General features: G+C 62.2%; 1 protein-coding gene across 1 annotated transcript in view; it reads left to right on the top strand.

The window, feature by feature from the left end:
* The first annotated feature begins 6 nt into the window (after window positions 1–6).
* The window catches only part of DOK7 (docking protein 7), a 17,328-nt gene continuing 2,367 nt past the window's right edge, over window positions 7–14,967 (top strand). The window contains exons 1-5 of the mRNA XM_030885434.2: window positions 7–29; window positions 8,045–8,275; window positions 8,783–8,983; window positions 13,264–13,383; window positions 14,479–14,589. Coding sequence (XP_030741294.1) covers window positions 8,056–8,275; window positions 8,783–8,983; window positions 13,264–13,383; window positions 14,479–14,589 — 652 coding nt within the window. The 5' untranslated portion in view covers window positions 7–29; window positions 8,045–8,055. The remainder of the gene's footprint in view (window positions 30–8,044; window positions 8,276–8,782; window positions 8,984–13,263; window positions 13,384–14,478; window positions 14,590–14,967) is intronic.

Genomic DNA, 14,967 nt, shown 5'->3' with positions numbered 1-14,967 from the left:
GGTGCTGCGCAAGCCGTCGCCCGTGGCAGGTGAGCGGGCGCGGGGCGCGGGGAGCCCCCCTCGGCCGGGCCGGGCACGTGGGGCGCTCGGCAGGGCCCGGGGCGCTCGGCCTGGGCCGCTTGCTCAGCTCGCTTGCCCGAAATAGCCGCGGTAACCCAGCCCGGCCGCCACGGTAATCCGAGAGGCGGCAGCGGGAGGCGGCCAGCCCTGGGTCCGGGACCCCCGGCGGTGAGCAGAGCCAGGGCAGGGCTGTGGGGGTCTCGCCGCTGCCCCACAGAGCACAGGGGAGCCCTCTCCCTGGGAAGTTAGCTCCTGGGTGGCTGTTGGGAGGTGGGAATAGGGGGCGCAGTAAGGGGACTGGATTTGTGGGTGAGGGTGCTTTGAGCTCCGCCAAACTGGGACCTCCCCACCCCTGGTGTGACCCTTCCTACCTTCTCAAGGAAAGAGAGGCTGAGTGCTTGTGGGAGCTGGCCTTGGGGAGGGGGGGGGTGTCTGTGTTAAGCTGGGGAACAACAGCCTTCTGGAGGCAGGAGTGACCACCCACCCTGGTGCAGTGTTCCTGCCGGCCAAGCTTTGGGGTGTCTTCCTCCCTCGCTCAGACAGCAGGGAGGGCTTTGGAGTGGGCGCAGCTGTTTGAAGAGACAGGTGCCAGGGAGCCAGTCAGGCCGAGGGTGGGTGTGGGAGGTGTATGCGTGTGCATGCATGTGTGTGTGTGCATGTGCGCTCCAGTGTGTGTCCATTCAAGAGTATGGCACCACGAGTCCATGTCTGCAGTTGTCTTGGGGGAGGGAGAGAGGGAGAGCCACAGCCCTGGTCCTTCTCCCTGAGTCCACCCCGGGCACCTGGGGTGGCTCTGCAGAAGCTGGCATTGCCAGCACACAGAGCCCCCTCCTACCTGGTCTCTTCAGGGAGGGCCGCTCATTGCCCCACCCACCCATTGAGACCAGCCCCTCTGTGGAGAAGAGGCTGGCCAGGGAGCACAGGGGCTTTGGACAGGCCTGGCTGCAGAGCTCAGGTGTGGTATTGGGGGGCATTGCAGGCTTGTCTGAGAGGTGGCCCCCGCCAGCCCCTGAGAGCCCCAGGTTGTGGCCTTTGTTCTCTGAGAAGGGGCTGGTCACAAAGAATCTGGGGGAGTCCCCAGGAGGGGCTGGCAGGGGCGGGGGTCTACCCTGGGGTGAGTTGGGAATAGACCTTCAGAGCCAGACTCAGGGAACCTGTGTGCCCGGATGAGTGCCGGGCGAGGGCCATGTGTCCAGAACCTTTAGCACGTGTTAAGCGGCGAGGGTGTGTGGAGGCCCCTCGAGGAGCCCCTGCCGCAGCAGGCTGGACGGTGGTGAGGCATTTGTTCACTCTGTGATCTTGGGGGGCTCCCAGCTTAACCTTGGCACCCAGGCAGCCGAGAGGGATGAGCAGGACCAGGAGGGTGTCTGTCCACTCCCATGTGGGGTAAGTCTTGTGGACACACATCTTGCTGAGACTCTGGGGTGCGCATGGCCCTCAACCCGCCTTGCAGCAGTGAAGCGGGGCTGGTCCTGTAGGGGCAGGGTGCCATCCAACGGGGCCTCCTGGCTGTGGGCACACAGCACTGCTGTCCCCAGGGAGAACTGGGCGGGCGTCTCCCCAGGCTGGTCCGGAAGCCCCAGCTCAACCCCTGTACCCCTAGGACAGGCCATTCAGGTCTCCCAGGGATGGTCCAGGTCCCCGGGTTCAGGGACTCAGAGGGCTCTGGGTTCTCAGCCCCACTGTCCTGCTCAAGCCATGTGACCGGATCCCCAGCTCAGCCTGCTCCAGCCTCTCGGCAGCTCCTGCCTCAAGCCCCTCAGGGATAGGGCTGGGGCCAGGTGACTGGCCCCTGGCCCCTGACCCGTCACAGCCGTTCCGGCTCAGCATCCTGAGTGGTAGCTGGGCCTTGTTTGAGCTGCATCAGGCAGGTGGAACAACCTGGCAGGTGATGCTCCTCCCATCTCTGCAGGGAGTGCTCCCATCTCTCAGGGGACTCCCATCTCTCAGGAGGGCTCCCATCTCTCAGAGGGGGCTCTCATATCTCAGGGGGGCTTCCATCTCTCAGGAGTGCTCCCATCTCTCAGGGGGCTCCCATCTCTAGAGGAGGCACTTCCATCCCTTTAAGGGTGCCCTCATCTCTCAGGGGTGCTCCCGTCTGAACAGGGTGCACTTCGTGGTGCCCCTCCCCCCCCACCTGCACAGCTCACCCCTCCACCTGAACCAGGTCACCCGCACAGGCACCACGCCTGGGACCTGTTCCAATGTGCACAAAGGGCCCCCTCCTACACCATCCTGCCTCCTCAGCCTGTCCGCTCGCCCTGTTGCCAGGGCTACTGGCCTCAAGGTCACCCGTGGCCTCCTGTGGTGCTAAGCTGAGTCGCTGTCGCCAGCCTTGGTTACACGCCCCCAGCGGCATGCAGCGCGGCGTCCGTTCCTCCTCCGCTCCGCTCCGCCCCGCCCCCGTCCGTCCCAGCTCGCCGGCTCCGCCCCCCACGCTGCCCTCAGGCTCCCGGTTCTTCGAGGCCCAGCCTGGGCCCTGGCTCACTGTCACCCCTGGACTGTGACCCCGATAATTTTCACTTGTTGGGTGCCGGGGTCCAGCCACCTGCCTGAGGTGCCCCAGATGGCTGCCGGCCTGTGGGACAGACTCCAGTCCTCCCCCCGGCGCGTCTGAGAGGTGGGGATCTGAGAAGTCCCCGGACCCCCCATTTCCTCCCGCGGTCCCCAGAGGCCCCCACCCCCACCCCAGAGCCTGCTCAGTGCCCCAGCGGGTCAGCTGCTGGGTTTCAGTCTTCTGTTGCCATGGTTACTGCAGAGCCCACTGCTGCCTCAGACCTCCCACCCTCACTCATGACCCTTGTCCACTCAGCGGCCGGGTCAGCTCTGAGTCCCAGGCCAGCCTGTCCCTTTCCTTCCAGCCCTCCTGGGGCTCTTTCCCACCTAGGATTCCCCAGGCTCCCCTGACCTGCACCTGGACGGCTGACCCCTCACACTGGCCTGGCCTTCTGCACCTCTGCACAGCTGTTCCCTCTAAGAAGATGCTGGTCCGGGCAGTCTGTGCACCTGGCTGTTCTCCTCAGTTCACCCTTGGGGGAGGCCCTCCATCCCCCACGCCCGGTCACCCCACCCAGCCCCTTCCTGCCATGCTGACCATTAAGTTGGTTCTGTCAAACTCCAGGTGTGTCAGTGCAGAACTGTCCCATGCTTTCAACCATTCAGAGCCCACCTGCAGAGCTCTCTGCTCGGGGAGGGGGGGCTTGAAGTTAGAAGTCAAGGCTGAAACTGCTTGTGACCCCCCAGCAGACCGCCTGCCACATTTGTTCAGATACCCTGCTCAGCTCTTCTCTGTGGTGTGCCAGGCTGTAAAGGGACAGTTTTCCAGAGGGTCCTTCCCCCCTCCCGCCAGTAAGCATGTGGGAATGGGCTGGGGCAGGAGAAGTGGGCTGAAGGCTGTGGGAGGGGCCTTTTTGCTTTGAGCCCCATGCCCATCACGTACCCTCCCACTGACTGAAGTCACAGAGGGCAGGCTGGGTATGCAGGACAGCTGGCCCAGGGAGACTGTTCTCCCCATTGCTGTCGGTACTGGCATATGCAGGACCCTGGGGTGCTGAGATGAGAAGCGGGCTCTGGGGGTCAGGCTGCCGGGCACGGTCAGTCGGCTGGACAGTGTGCACTCTGGGCCTGGTGCTGTATGCTTGGGCAGCTTTCACACAGGGGTGGGCCGTGGAAGAGTGAGGGACATATGTGCATGTGAAGCATGTATACACACGTGTGCATTCACTGTGTGAGTGTGTGTGCATACATTATGTGTGCATGGGTGCAGTGTGTGCGCAAGTGTGCATATGCACATGTGTGTATACACAGGCACACATATGTTTGGATGTATGTGTGTGCATGTACATGTGTGAATATGTGTGTGTGAATGTGCGTGTGTGAACGTCTGTGCATCTGTGTGTGAATGCATGTGCATATGTTTGTGTGTGTCTGTACATGCCTGTGTGTCCTGACCGCCCCACTGCCTATTTTCCATGTGGTAGTTTTGCTCCCAGTTAAGGACCCCAGTTCCTCCACCCCAGCTTCCACCTGCCCAGGCCCAGGGGACAGGTCCCAGCCTTCCCTCACAAACTCAAGTGGTCCTGGCTCGGGGCTGCAACTGTCCACTCCGGGTGCCCACCCACAGGCCCAGGATGGGCAAGCTTTAAAACCAGAGAGGTGTGGAGCGAGATGCAGTGGACAGCTGCCCATCGTTTGCATGGCTCCCACACTAGCTGCCCCCTTGGGCTGCACTTAGTGGCCCTTCTCATCTGACGACACTTCAAGGCTCCGGCAGGTGGAGGGCTGGGTTGGGTGAGAGACAGCCTGGGACTAGGACCGCTTCCGCCATGCAGGGCCCTGCTCCCTGCCCTGCCATACCCATCGTTACTGAAAGTGCACAGAGGAAACTGGTTTTCATTCAACCATTTAGACACATCTGGCTTCAAAACAAGGCTGCAGTCTCTACATTGACCCAGCTCTCCTCCCACTGCTGTCCTGGCTTCCCATTTCCCTCTGTCCTGCACCACCCCCACCGTCTGAGCTCCATTTGGAGGCAGATGCTGCCCTGTCAGTTGTTGTAGCTGGTTGTTATGAAGAGCTGCCTTGTCATGTTCTGAAAGATCTGCCGTGTGACGGGTTCGGTCCTTGTGGACTGTCAACGCTCCTTTGGAGAAAGGGGCTGGGGCCGGCCCCCCAGGACCCAAGCCAGTTGCATCAGCCCAGAGGTTTAAGGCAGGGCTGGTGACCTGTCGGGCCTGAGGGGCATAAGGAGGCTGCGAACAGTGGGGTGTCTGCAAGGATGTATCCCTCCTGCCGCGTTCTCTTGTGCACACGCCCTGTGCGCTGGCGGCTCCCCGTCAACGTACTGCTGTAACGTCTGTGAGTGAGCTTCAGCAACACATTACTTGCACGTGCCCCGTAATTTCCGCATTTGTGTTGGGTCAGTTTTCTTTGGAACGGATGCAAACGTGCACTTCTTCCAGTCGGTTGGCCGGTGAGCTTCCAAATGTCTTGGTGTGGACCAGTGGCTGCCTGCAGTGCTGCGTCGATTTGGGGAACATCAATGCCTGGAGCCTGGTTCTTTGCTAAGGCTGTCCATGCGGGTTGGACTTCTTCCTTCAGCACCATCACTTCTGGATTGTGTGCTACCTCTTGGCATGGTTGAATGTCATATCGTCCCTTTTGCTACGGCGGCGAGTGTGTTTCTTCCCTCTCCACTTGATGCTTCCTGTGAACTCAAGGTTTGTCCCCCCCACAGTTCTTTCAGCTTGAGATGCCCCCCACCCTTTTGGGCCTTCTAACTACTAGTCTTTGAACTTTTCATTGTGATACTTCTTGAGCTGCCTTTTGAAATTTTGTTTGATCCACTTCATTTCTTTCATTTGCTTTCTCTGTGCTTAAGAGCAAGTCTCAGAGTCTCTTCTGACATCCACTCTGATCTCGTCTTTCTGTCCATCTTTTTTTAATGACCTTTTGCTTTCTTCAGGTACGGCGTTCCTGATGCCCTCCGCCAACGTTTCTAGTCTTGGGTCATTATTGCTCAGCATGCCAAATGCACTCTTGAGAAGTCTTCTAAATTCAGGTGGGACACGATGCCGTATGTTGACTCTTGTGGACTGGTTTCAATTTTCCACTCCAAGTGGATTTGCATGTGGTGGTCTGTCCCACAGTCCACCTCTGGCCCCTTTTGACCACAGAGCTTCCCCATCCACGCTCCCACAGGTGCAGTCAAGTCGATTCCGTAAGCTGAGCTCCCTCCCCGTGCATGGACGCTGTTTATATTTTTGAAAATACGTGTTTCTGTTGACAAAGTTACTGGTCTCGTGAAATCCCACCGTGCGCTCTCTGGCTCAGTCTCTACCGCTGGGGCCGTGTTTGCCAACTGCCGTTCTGTCCTCTGGCTTCCCAACTTTCGCATCTGAGTCACCGGGGGGTGCCAACGCCCTTGATGGCATGTTTGAATAATTCCGGACCGAAGATGTGGCTACCATCCTCCTGTGGCTTCATCACGAGCCGGAGGGGGTGTTGGTGTTGGTGTGTGAATCTGAACAACAGTCCCATGGACCGTACTTTCTTGCAGACAGAGAGATGCTGTCCTATCACAGAGAAGGCATTGGGCTTCTAGGGAGATCCCAAAGTGCTCCTTCTGATGATGGATGTGAGGCATTGGTCACTCTCCGAGTAGAAAACCATAGGGCCGCCTGACTCGACGTGGCCAACATCAGGCCATTCCAGCGCCCTACTGCCCAGCATACCCATCTCCGTGCATGCCACCCAGTTCATTTTCAGGACCCCCAATCTCCCTACCTTCCAACTTCCTGCGTGCCACCTTCTGAGGGCATGTCGGTGCCCGCTGCTGTTTCTTCTCACCTTGAGTCGGGCTCCATTGGCAGCTGAAGGCCTTGAAGGCTTGGCCCTACCTGCATCCTCACGCTGACTCTGCTTTGAGGAGGCTGCTCTTCCTCAACCTTAATTTGAGCCTCCCGACCCCAGGGCCTCCTCTTCTGCCGCCGTGTCTGACAGTGCTGTGCGGGTGTTTGTGAGGTGCACGGTACCCGACACGGTGCCGCTGCCTTTCGAGAGGGTTTCAGGGGCTCCTCCCGCCAAAGTGGACAGCCCCTTCCTTCTTCCTGGCCTGCCCTCCCTCTGGAAGGTCTGTCCACCCCGGGTGACGCTGCTGCTGTTGGAAATACAGATGGCATTGCTCCCGGCATCGCTGAAGCCACCGTCGTGTGACAATGACCAGCAAGGGGTGGCGTGGGTGACTAGAGAGGGCTGTTTGTAGTTCAGGAGAGATTGGGGACCCCAGGTTCCCCATTCTGAGAAGCAGCATCCAGAGAGGGTCGACTGTGGAGCAAGGGCCCCGCTCTGGGCCAAGCAGGGTCTGTGCACTAGGGGCCAGAGTGGGGACACGCAGCTGGACACAGAAGCTGAAACCCCACGGGAACAAAAGTGGTGAGGGGATGGGCCCAGCTGGTCCCCTGGGCCGGGGCCGCCCGGTGGGAAGGGGGCCAGCCGCCACAGATGTTATCATGTGCCCTGGCCACCTAGAGACTCAGACAGACAGGGGCAGCCCGGTGGCCCATCTCCTGGAATTAGCAACAGGGGCAGGGCACGAGGCAGCTTTAAGAAGCGGGGGGTGGGGGGGGTGGGGGGGGCATGGCCTGACTTGCTGGGCTGGCTGAACCGGGCTGGGGCTCTGTTGGGTGTCTGGTGGGGATCGCTGCTTGTGGGTCTCTGGCTCCCACTACAAACCCAGAACCCAAATACCCCCTGCTTGCTCTCGACTGGGGTCTTCCCTCTGCCCAATTTTGTTGCCATCGTTGGTCTGGGGTGGGGTGGGGGGTGTTTTCCAGTGAAGACCGGGATGGGTAAAGCTATAGACACAGTAACTGGAAGTGGACTTTTGGGGTCGGGGTAAGGAATGAGCAGCTGATGACGAATACAGTGACCCCATAGGACAGGGCAGCAATGCCACTGTGAGTCCCTGTCACTGATGACGGGAGTAGAAAGTCCCAGTGTCCCTCCGAGCTGCTGGTGGTTTTGAACTGCCGGCCACGGTATCACAGCCCACACGTAACCAGGGCTCCTTAATGAATAGAAGAGGGAGAGACTATTCTGGGGCTGACTGCAGAGATGATTGTGTAGCTCTTTTTAATCTGACTGAACCATGTTAGTGTATAGTATGTGAACCACATTGTCAATCAAACAATTTTTTTTCAAAGTGAGAAGTGGGAGGCGAGGGGTCTGGGTGCAACAGGAAGGGGCCCAGGATAGGCCTAGGACTGGTGTGGGGGGTGGTGGTGCAGTAAACTCTGGGTGGTGGCAAGCTGCTGGGGCCCTGAGTGTAATCCAGGTGGGCTCTGTGGCATGGCGGGGGCAGGACCCAGCCTCAGGCACTGCAGGGAAACCCCGAGGGCCCTCTGGGGAAGGCTGCAGGACTGCATGCTGGACTCGGGGCAGCTCCGAGTCTGGGGTGGCGGCCCTGACTCCTGTGTCCCTGCAGACTGCCTGCTGATGCTGGTGTACAGAGACAAGTCAGAGCGCAGCAAGGGCCTGAGGGAGCGTTGCAGCCTGACCCTGGAGGACATCTGCGGCCTGGACCCTGGCCTGCCCTACGAGGGCCTGACCCACACTCTGGCCATCGTCTGCCGCGCCCAGGCCGTCATGCTGGGCTTCGAGAGCCGAGAGGCCATGTGTGCCTGGGATGCCCGCATCCGCTACGCGCTCGGCGAGGGTGAGTGGCCAAGCTGTGCCCATATGGCCCCAGACACTGAGGGCCTCAGAGTCCACGGACCCCACTTTCTCACTCTGAGGGGGGGTGGCAATCTGAGGTGCCCACCTGGGCCTCACTCCATTGGTCAGGAAGTGTCCGCTAGGGGCCATCAACGGGCCACCTTCCCAAGCCAGGTGTCCACTCCTAGTAGGATGGACAGCTGCCTTGGGAGCTGGGCCCCAACCTCGGGCTCCAGGCTGGGGGGTGAGGGCTGGCAGCGAGGCCCTAACTCTGGAGATCTGCCCCTGCCTCCTGCCTATACAGGGACCTGAGATCCCACCCCTGGGGGCATGGAAGGAGAGACTGGCAAGTCCCAGAGGTCTGGGTCTGGGGTCTCTGCAGGGCTGGGGACGTGGGGGTGTCACCAGGGCAGGGTGGTGCTGTGAGCTGCAGGTGGGGCCAGGGCAGGGGCTCAGGTCTCCTCTGGGGGTCTGATGCGCCCTCACTCCTCCCCGCTGTCCCCTACAGTGCACAGGTTCCACGTCACGGTGGCCCCTGGTACACAGCTCCCCAGTGGCCCCGCCACTCTGCACCTGTGCAACGACATCCTGGTGGTGGCCCGGGATGTGCCCCCAGTTGTCACGGGGCAGTGGAAGCTGTCAGACCTGCGGCGTTATGGGGCTGTGCCCAACGGCTTCATCTTCGAGGGAGGGACCAGATGTGGGTACTGTGAGTATTGGCACCCCCGTCCACCCCTTCACCTTGGTGGGTGGGTGGGGCTGCCAGAAAACCTCGATGCTGAGCCTCCTGGCCCCATACCCACGTGCCAGGGCGGGGTGTGTCTAGCAGGAAGTGTCTACTGCACAGATAGGACAGCTGGCCCCGAGGGGAGGGGAGGGGTAGCCCGGTCCTGTGCACAGCCTGAGGTCTGGCCTGCAGTAGTGGGGCTTTGAGACAGTCCCTACAGTGGGTACAGATGACTGTGTGGAAACCCCAGGGGGGTCCAGCTCCCTGTGCATGAACTTCTCATAGCAGGGGCTCCTCCCCAAGGACATCCAGGAGCCACCGGGGCAGTGGGGGTGGCTATAGCCACCGCTGGATGGTTTGCAGTGGACTGTGACCCTGTTCTCTGAGTGTGGTTGGTCCGGCTGGGGCCCACCCACGGTCAGCACAGGGATTATGTGATCTGGCGGAGACAACAGTAAACACAGGGACCTTGTGGCCAGTGTGGGATCATGGTCAGCACAGGGACATCATGATCAGTGTGGAGACTACATGGTCAGGTAGGGGCCACATTTTCAACACAGGGGCCTGGTAGTCGGTGGGGACCATGTGGTCAGTATGGGCGCCATGGTCAGCACAGGCACACAGGGTCAGCATGGGTAGCAGGTGGTCAGCACGAGGGATCTTGTGGTCAGTGTGGGTACCGCATGGTCAGCACAGAGACCATATGGTCAGTGTGGGGCCCCCAGTCGGCGATGGTGGAGTGGTGGGGCATCCCGGGTTTCCGCCCAGCCCTGGGCATGAGTGCAGGCTTTGGGAGGGTGGCCGGGTTGCACAGGCATCTGCTTACCTGCCTGTCCTCACCTGTCAGCAGCGTCTGAGACCACAGCCGGGGTGCAGTGTGGAGGATCGGAGTGCTCCCGTCACAGGCTGGCTGGGGCGGGGGGCCTAGGGAAGAGGGCCAGGGCTGGCCCTGCCCTGGGCTCTGTACTGGAGATGACAGCTGGTCCCCACTCTGGGAAGGGCAAGGGTGGGCCTGGGGGCTGTGTCCTGAGGCTGGTGCTGGGCACTGCTGACATGCGTGTGACCACCGTGTGGGCCTTGGGGACACGAGATACAAACACACGGGTTCCTTGTTGGCTTGTGGCTGGAGGCCCCGTGAGTCACCAAGTGGGGGCAGTTCCACTGGTATCCCGCACTGACATCTCTGTGGAAACAGACCCCAGGCCTTTCTTTGGTGACCCCAGGCACCTGGGCCCCTCCACTCTGCAGACGTGGCAAGTGCAGAGCTGCGGGTGTCCCGAGCTTCGGGGTCTGCCTTGTGCTCGGTGGCCGCCCAGGTGAGCCCAGCTTAGATTTCCAGGGGCCCATGCAGCGTCAGCCCATGAACTTGGGGGCCCCTGGAGGAAGGACCCCCTGTTCTCTGATCCTGATGTTGCTGTCGGACTGAGGCTCACACAGTCTCTCGGTTGCTGTGAGGAACTTGGGTGCAGACTCAGGGGTGGGGTGGAACGTAGGCACGCCCTCTGAGCCGGACACAGTGTGATGGACCCTGGACTCCTCCTTGGAGGCCTCTCTCCCAGGACCTCACGAGGGGACCTCATCTTTCCATGCACTTGTCAGCTGTCCTCTAGTTGGGACAGCAGGAGAGGCTGCCCGGTCGGTCCTGCACCATCCGCACCACTGCTGTGCTTTGAGGCCATGGTGGCAGCTGCGGGGTCAGTCCATCTCCCTAAGGTCCCTCTCTTCTGGTGACCCCGTACTGCACTTCTCCAGGGGCTGGCCCCTCCTGATGACATGTCCAAAGTGCAGGAGATGAATCTCTAAGGAGCATCCGTCCCTCAGGAGACCCCAGCATGCGTGTGCCTCTTTGTGGATCCACCCGCTGCCTAAAATGTCCTGGTGACCCAGGGACCGGCCCCGGGGCCACACCGAGCCCTGGAATCATGGCTACGGCCCCCCTCCCCTGATCTCCTCTCCCTCCTCCAACGGGCGCTCTGACAGCTGCTTGCAGCCCCTTCTTCACAACAGGGGCCTTTGTGCTGGACTCGGCTGCTCTGACAAGCTGACCAGACCTCTCAGTGCAGGGAGGCTGGGCCCACGGGGTCATGGTGAGTCTGGTGTGACTCCCTGAGTGCCAGCCTCCCGCGGGTCAAGGCCCCCTGGGAAACGTCTGGGGCTTGTCCCGGTGGTTGTGAGGGACCGAGTCCAGTCAGCGCCAAACCATAGCAACCTTGTGCCCAGCAGGCCGGAACACTGCCTGGTCCTGTGTCCTCCTCCCAAGAGTGACACAGGGGCTGCCACAGTGGGCTCGGGCACAGGCACAATGGTGGGGACAGCGAGGGTTTGTCCGTTGGCCTCAGTTTACCCCAGCATGCAGGTGCTGAGGCTCAAGGGCACTTAGAAGGGTCTGGGTGTCTGAGGGTCCCTGGAGATGACAGGAAGACAGTTGTCACACAGGGGGACCAAAGGTGGTACCAGGGTCCAGCCCCAACGTAGCCCCATGCACAACAGGGGCGGTGGCCAGGGGCAGCGTCGGGTGCGGTCAGAGCCCCAAGGCCAGGCCGGCCGCAGACACGTTGGGCAGGAATGTGCCCGGCTCTGCCCCTGTGGTAATGGGTTTTTTTATAGTCGAGGGACTGATTGTCCTGCGGGTGCTGCCAGCTGCCGTAAGCTCAGGATTAGAGGCCCCGGCTGGCTGAGTATTTCACAGGGTGGGGCAGTGGACTGGGACAGTGAGGGACCGAGGGACAAGGCCGAGGGGCTGCCAGCAGATGGCCAGGTTGGAGGGCTTGAGTTCTCATGCACCCACTGGGGCTCAGGAGCCCGGGCCTTTGGAGGTTTCGACACTGTGGGTAGGCAGCGGGCACCTTACCCCTGGATTCTGCTTAGCGATCCAGCCAGAAGCTGGCCAGGGCTGGCCTGAGGCCCCCTCTGGACTCTTCACTATCCATGTCCCTGAAGTAGGGTAGGGGTGGGGTGAGGCTGGTGGCACAGTTGTGAGGCAGGAGCCCGGCTGCTCGATGAGCAAGGTCAGCAGTTCGCATCCACCGGGTATCCTGTGGGAGAAAGATGAGGCAGTGTGTTTCTGTAACGATGGACTGCAGGGGAGCCCCAGGGAGCCTCTGTCCGTCCTGCAGGGATCAGCTGGGTGTGGGAAGCAGGGCCCTGAGTGTTATGTCATGGGCCAGCCTTCTTGTCTTCCCCACGTGTCCAGGCTAGGCTGGCCCGAGTCCCCGATGTGTCCCCACCCCATGCCCCTCCTGCCGGCAGCCGGGCCAACCCAGACCTCCCCCCAGCTTGCTTCTCTGTGGGCACCGGGCAGCAGCCTGAGGACAGACGGGATTCCTGGGCTCTGATGCCAGTCTGGCATCTGCCCGCCCTGAGAGTCCAGGGTCAGCAGGCGGGGCCCATTCACACTGCTGGCCGCTGAGGCTTCATTCACCCCTGGCAAGGGCCACAGCCCAGCGGGAGGCCGGCGGCTGGGCGCCTGGGCACGTGGCCCCCGATGACTCATTCTCCTTGTGCCTTGCTGGGCGCCTGTGGGCGCGGCTGGGCACCAGTCCTCCCAGGCTCCCTCAGGGCCCCCCAGGGTACGTCCTTTTGGGGCGGGTGGCTCTGTCTGAGTCAGGTGGAGGGGAGAGGTCCCGGGGGAGGGCAGTGCAGGGGCCACAGGGCCACAGGGGCCCGCACGGGCCGGGGAGGACAGCATCTATTTGCAGACAGCCTGGGGAGGTCGTAACCATGGGCGCGGGCTCAGGAACCATCCTGAGGATGGGGAAGCACCCAGTAGGGTGTAGTTTGGGGAGCCGGGGGCAGTTCTGCTAGGCCCAACAAGGGTTGGGCAGAGGGGTGGGAGGTAGGCCCTAATGGTGCTGGGTTCATGTGCCAGAGGAAGGGTTTGGAAGCCTCCGGGGTCTCCCAAGGCCTACGTGTGGACAGGGGTTGACACTCAGGGACAGCATGTCAAGTCTCGGAGCTGGGGGGCAGCGGGTGAGACTAGGACACAGAAGTTTGCAGGCTAGGCCGAGGTTCCCAGAAGAGCCCACTCAGGGTCCCTCCCCACAGCATCCTTCGTGGTCCCGTGCCTGCCCCACGCCCCCCACCCCTAGGCCATCCCCCTGGACCCTGCACCACCACCACACTCCCAGGTCCCCTATGCCTCCCCACACCCTCCCACCAAAGACTTGCTATGCCCTCCCCCCACCTCCAAGCCCCTTGTTCCCTCCCCCCTCCCCCCTGGACCATTCCCCTCTCCCCACCCTGATAGCCCCCTCTCCGGGCAGGGGCTGGAGTCTTCTTCCTGTCCTCGGCGGAGGGAGAGCGAATCAGCTTCCTGTTTGACTGCATCGTGCGCGGCGTCTCCCCCACCAAGGGCCCCTTCGGGCTGCGGCCCGTGCTTCCAGGTGAGGGGCGGGGCACTGGGGGCGGGGCCAAGCACACCTACAAGCCGGTGTTGCCGGGGTGCGGGGCTGGGGTAGGAGGCTCCCAGCGGTCTCAGGACCTGGGTTCCACCAGGGAAGCGGAGCTGGTGGGGGTTGGTGCGCTGCCCCTCAAGGCTTGGAAGGGAAGGGCGGGAAGGATCTGCCGGTGCCCCGCCTCAAGGACTGATGCCCAGGGGCCTGCATGTATGGAGGGAGGGTTTGGGGTGTCCCCGGGCACAGAGTACATGTGGGGTACAGGCTGGTCCAGGTTCTGTTCGCCTTCTCTCTCCCCTGGCCAAGAGCAGAGGCGACATTCCCGTCTCAGAACTGCCTCCTCCTCCCTTCCCAAAGGGGTCCCAGGCCCTGGAAGTGGACAGGGCTATGCCTGTCCTCAATGACCGCCTGAGGGCCCAGGGGAGGGGATGGGTTCTCTCCAAGTGGGGAGACAGGGCCTGTGGGCTGCTGGGTGCTGGTTATGCAGCCCAGTGTGGGCCAGCTCCACTTCTTCCCCAATGGCCCCTAGTGAGGACATGGGTAGGTCAGCGGGTGTCCCTGCTGGCTGAGAGGCACCGCTGTGGGGGAGGTTCTGGGGTACCAGCCAAGTGGTCCCCACAAGCTCGCCCATGACGTCTGTGTCTGAGTCCTGCTGGACCATTGGACACTGACCAGGGTCAGGGTATCCTGGAGAGGGGAGCCTGGCCTTCAGGACGCAGCCCAGCTGTAGGGCATGGCAGGAGGGGCTGAGGGGGAGCAGGCTCCATCCTCCGGGCTGAGGGGGGCTGGCCCGAGGCTTGCTGCATGGACCCCACGTGGGAGCTATGGGCAGTGGTCACAAGGAAGGAAGAGGGAGAGCCTGTGAGACCAGGGGTGGCGGGGACAAACGGGAGTCCGTCCGGCTTGGGCTCTGGTGGCCCGGGTTTGGGGCAGTGGGAGCTGTGCTAGCAGCCTGGGTGACTGGTTTGGGGTCCAGCATCTGGGGTCCAGTGGGGGCTCATCCTTGTCTGGGTCTTGGGCTGGGCCAGCGGAGCCTGGGGTTAGACGCTGGGAAGTTCGTGTGGTGACCCTCGCCCTTCGCAGACCCGAGCCCTACGGGGTCCGTGACCGTGGAGGAGCGCGCCGCGCAGGAAGCCTTGCAGCTAGAGAAGCGGCTCAGCCTCCTCTCTCATCCCGCGCGGCCCGGCAGCCGAGGTGGGCGGGGCCCTGGGCGGGGCTCCAGAGATGGGCGGGTCCCGGGTACCTGAGAGGGCTGTGGTCCAGGGCCCAAGGGGTGGGATGGGGCCCAATAGGTGGGCGGGGCAGTGGAGATGGGCGGGGCCCAGGGCCAGGGAGTGGGGCTGGGCAGCCGAGGTGGACTGGCCTTGGGACAAGGGGTAGGGCAGGGTGCCTGAGGTGGGTGGGGCCTAGGGCAGGGTGTGGAACTGGGCTGCTGAGGTGGGCGGTGCCAGGGAACAAGGATGGAATAGGGCAGCCAAGGTGGACGAATAGGCGCCAGGGGGCCAGGCAGCAGAAGTGCACAGCACAGGTGGGTGGGGCCGAGCAGCAGTGGTGGGCGTGGCCTAGGGTCAG

The sequence above is a fragment of the Echinops telfairi genome, unplaced genomic scaffold, assembly GCF_000313985.2.
Source record: "Echinops telfairi isolate 266 unplaced genomic scaffold, ASM31398v2 ScPeMD7_28;HRSCAF=97, whole genome shotgun sequence".
Classification (NCBI taxonomy): domain Eukaryota; kingdom Metazoa; phylum Chordata; class Mammalia; order Afrosoricida; family Tenrecidae; genus Echinops; species Echinops telfairi.
The sequence above is the reverse complement of the archived record's forward strand: the minus strand, read 5'-3'. Positions and strand labels throughout refer to the sequence as shown.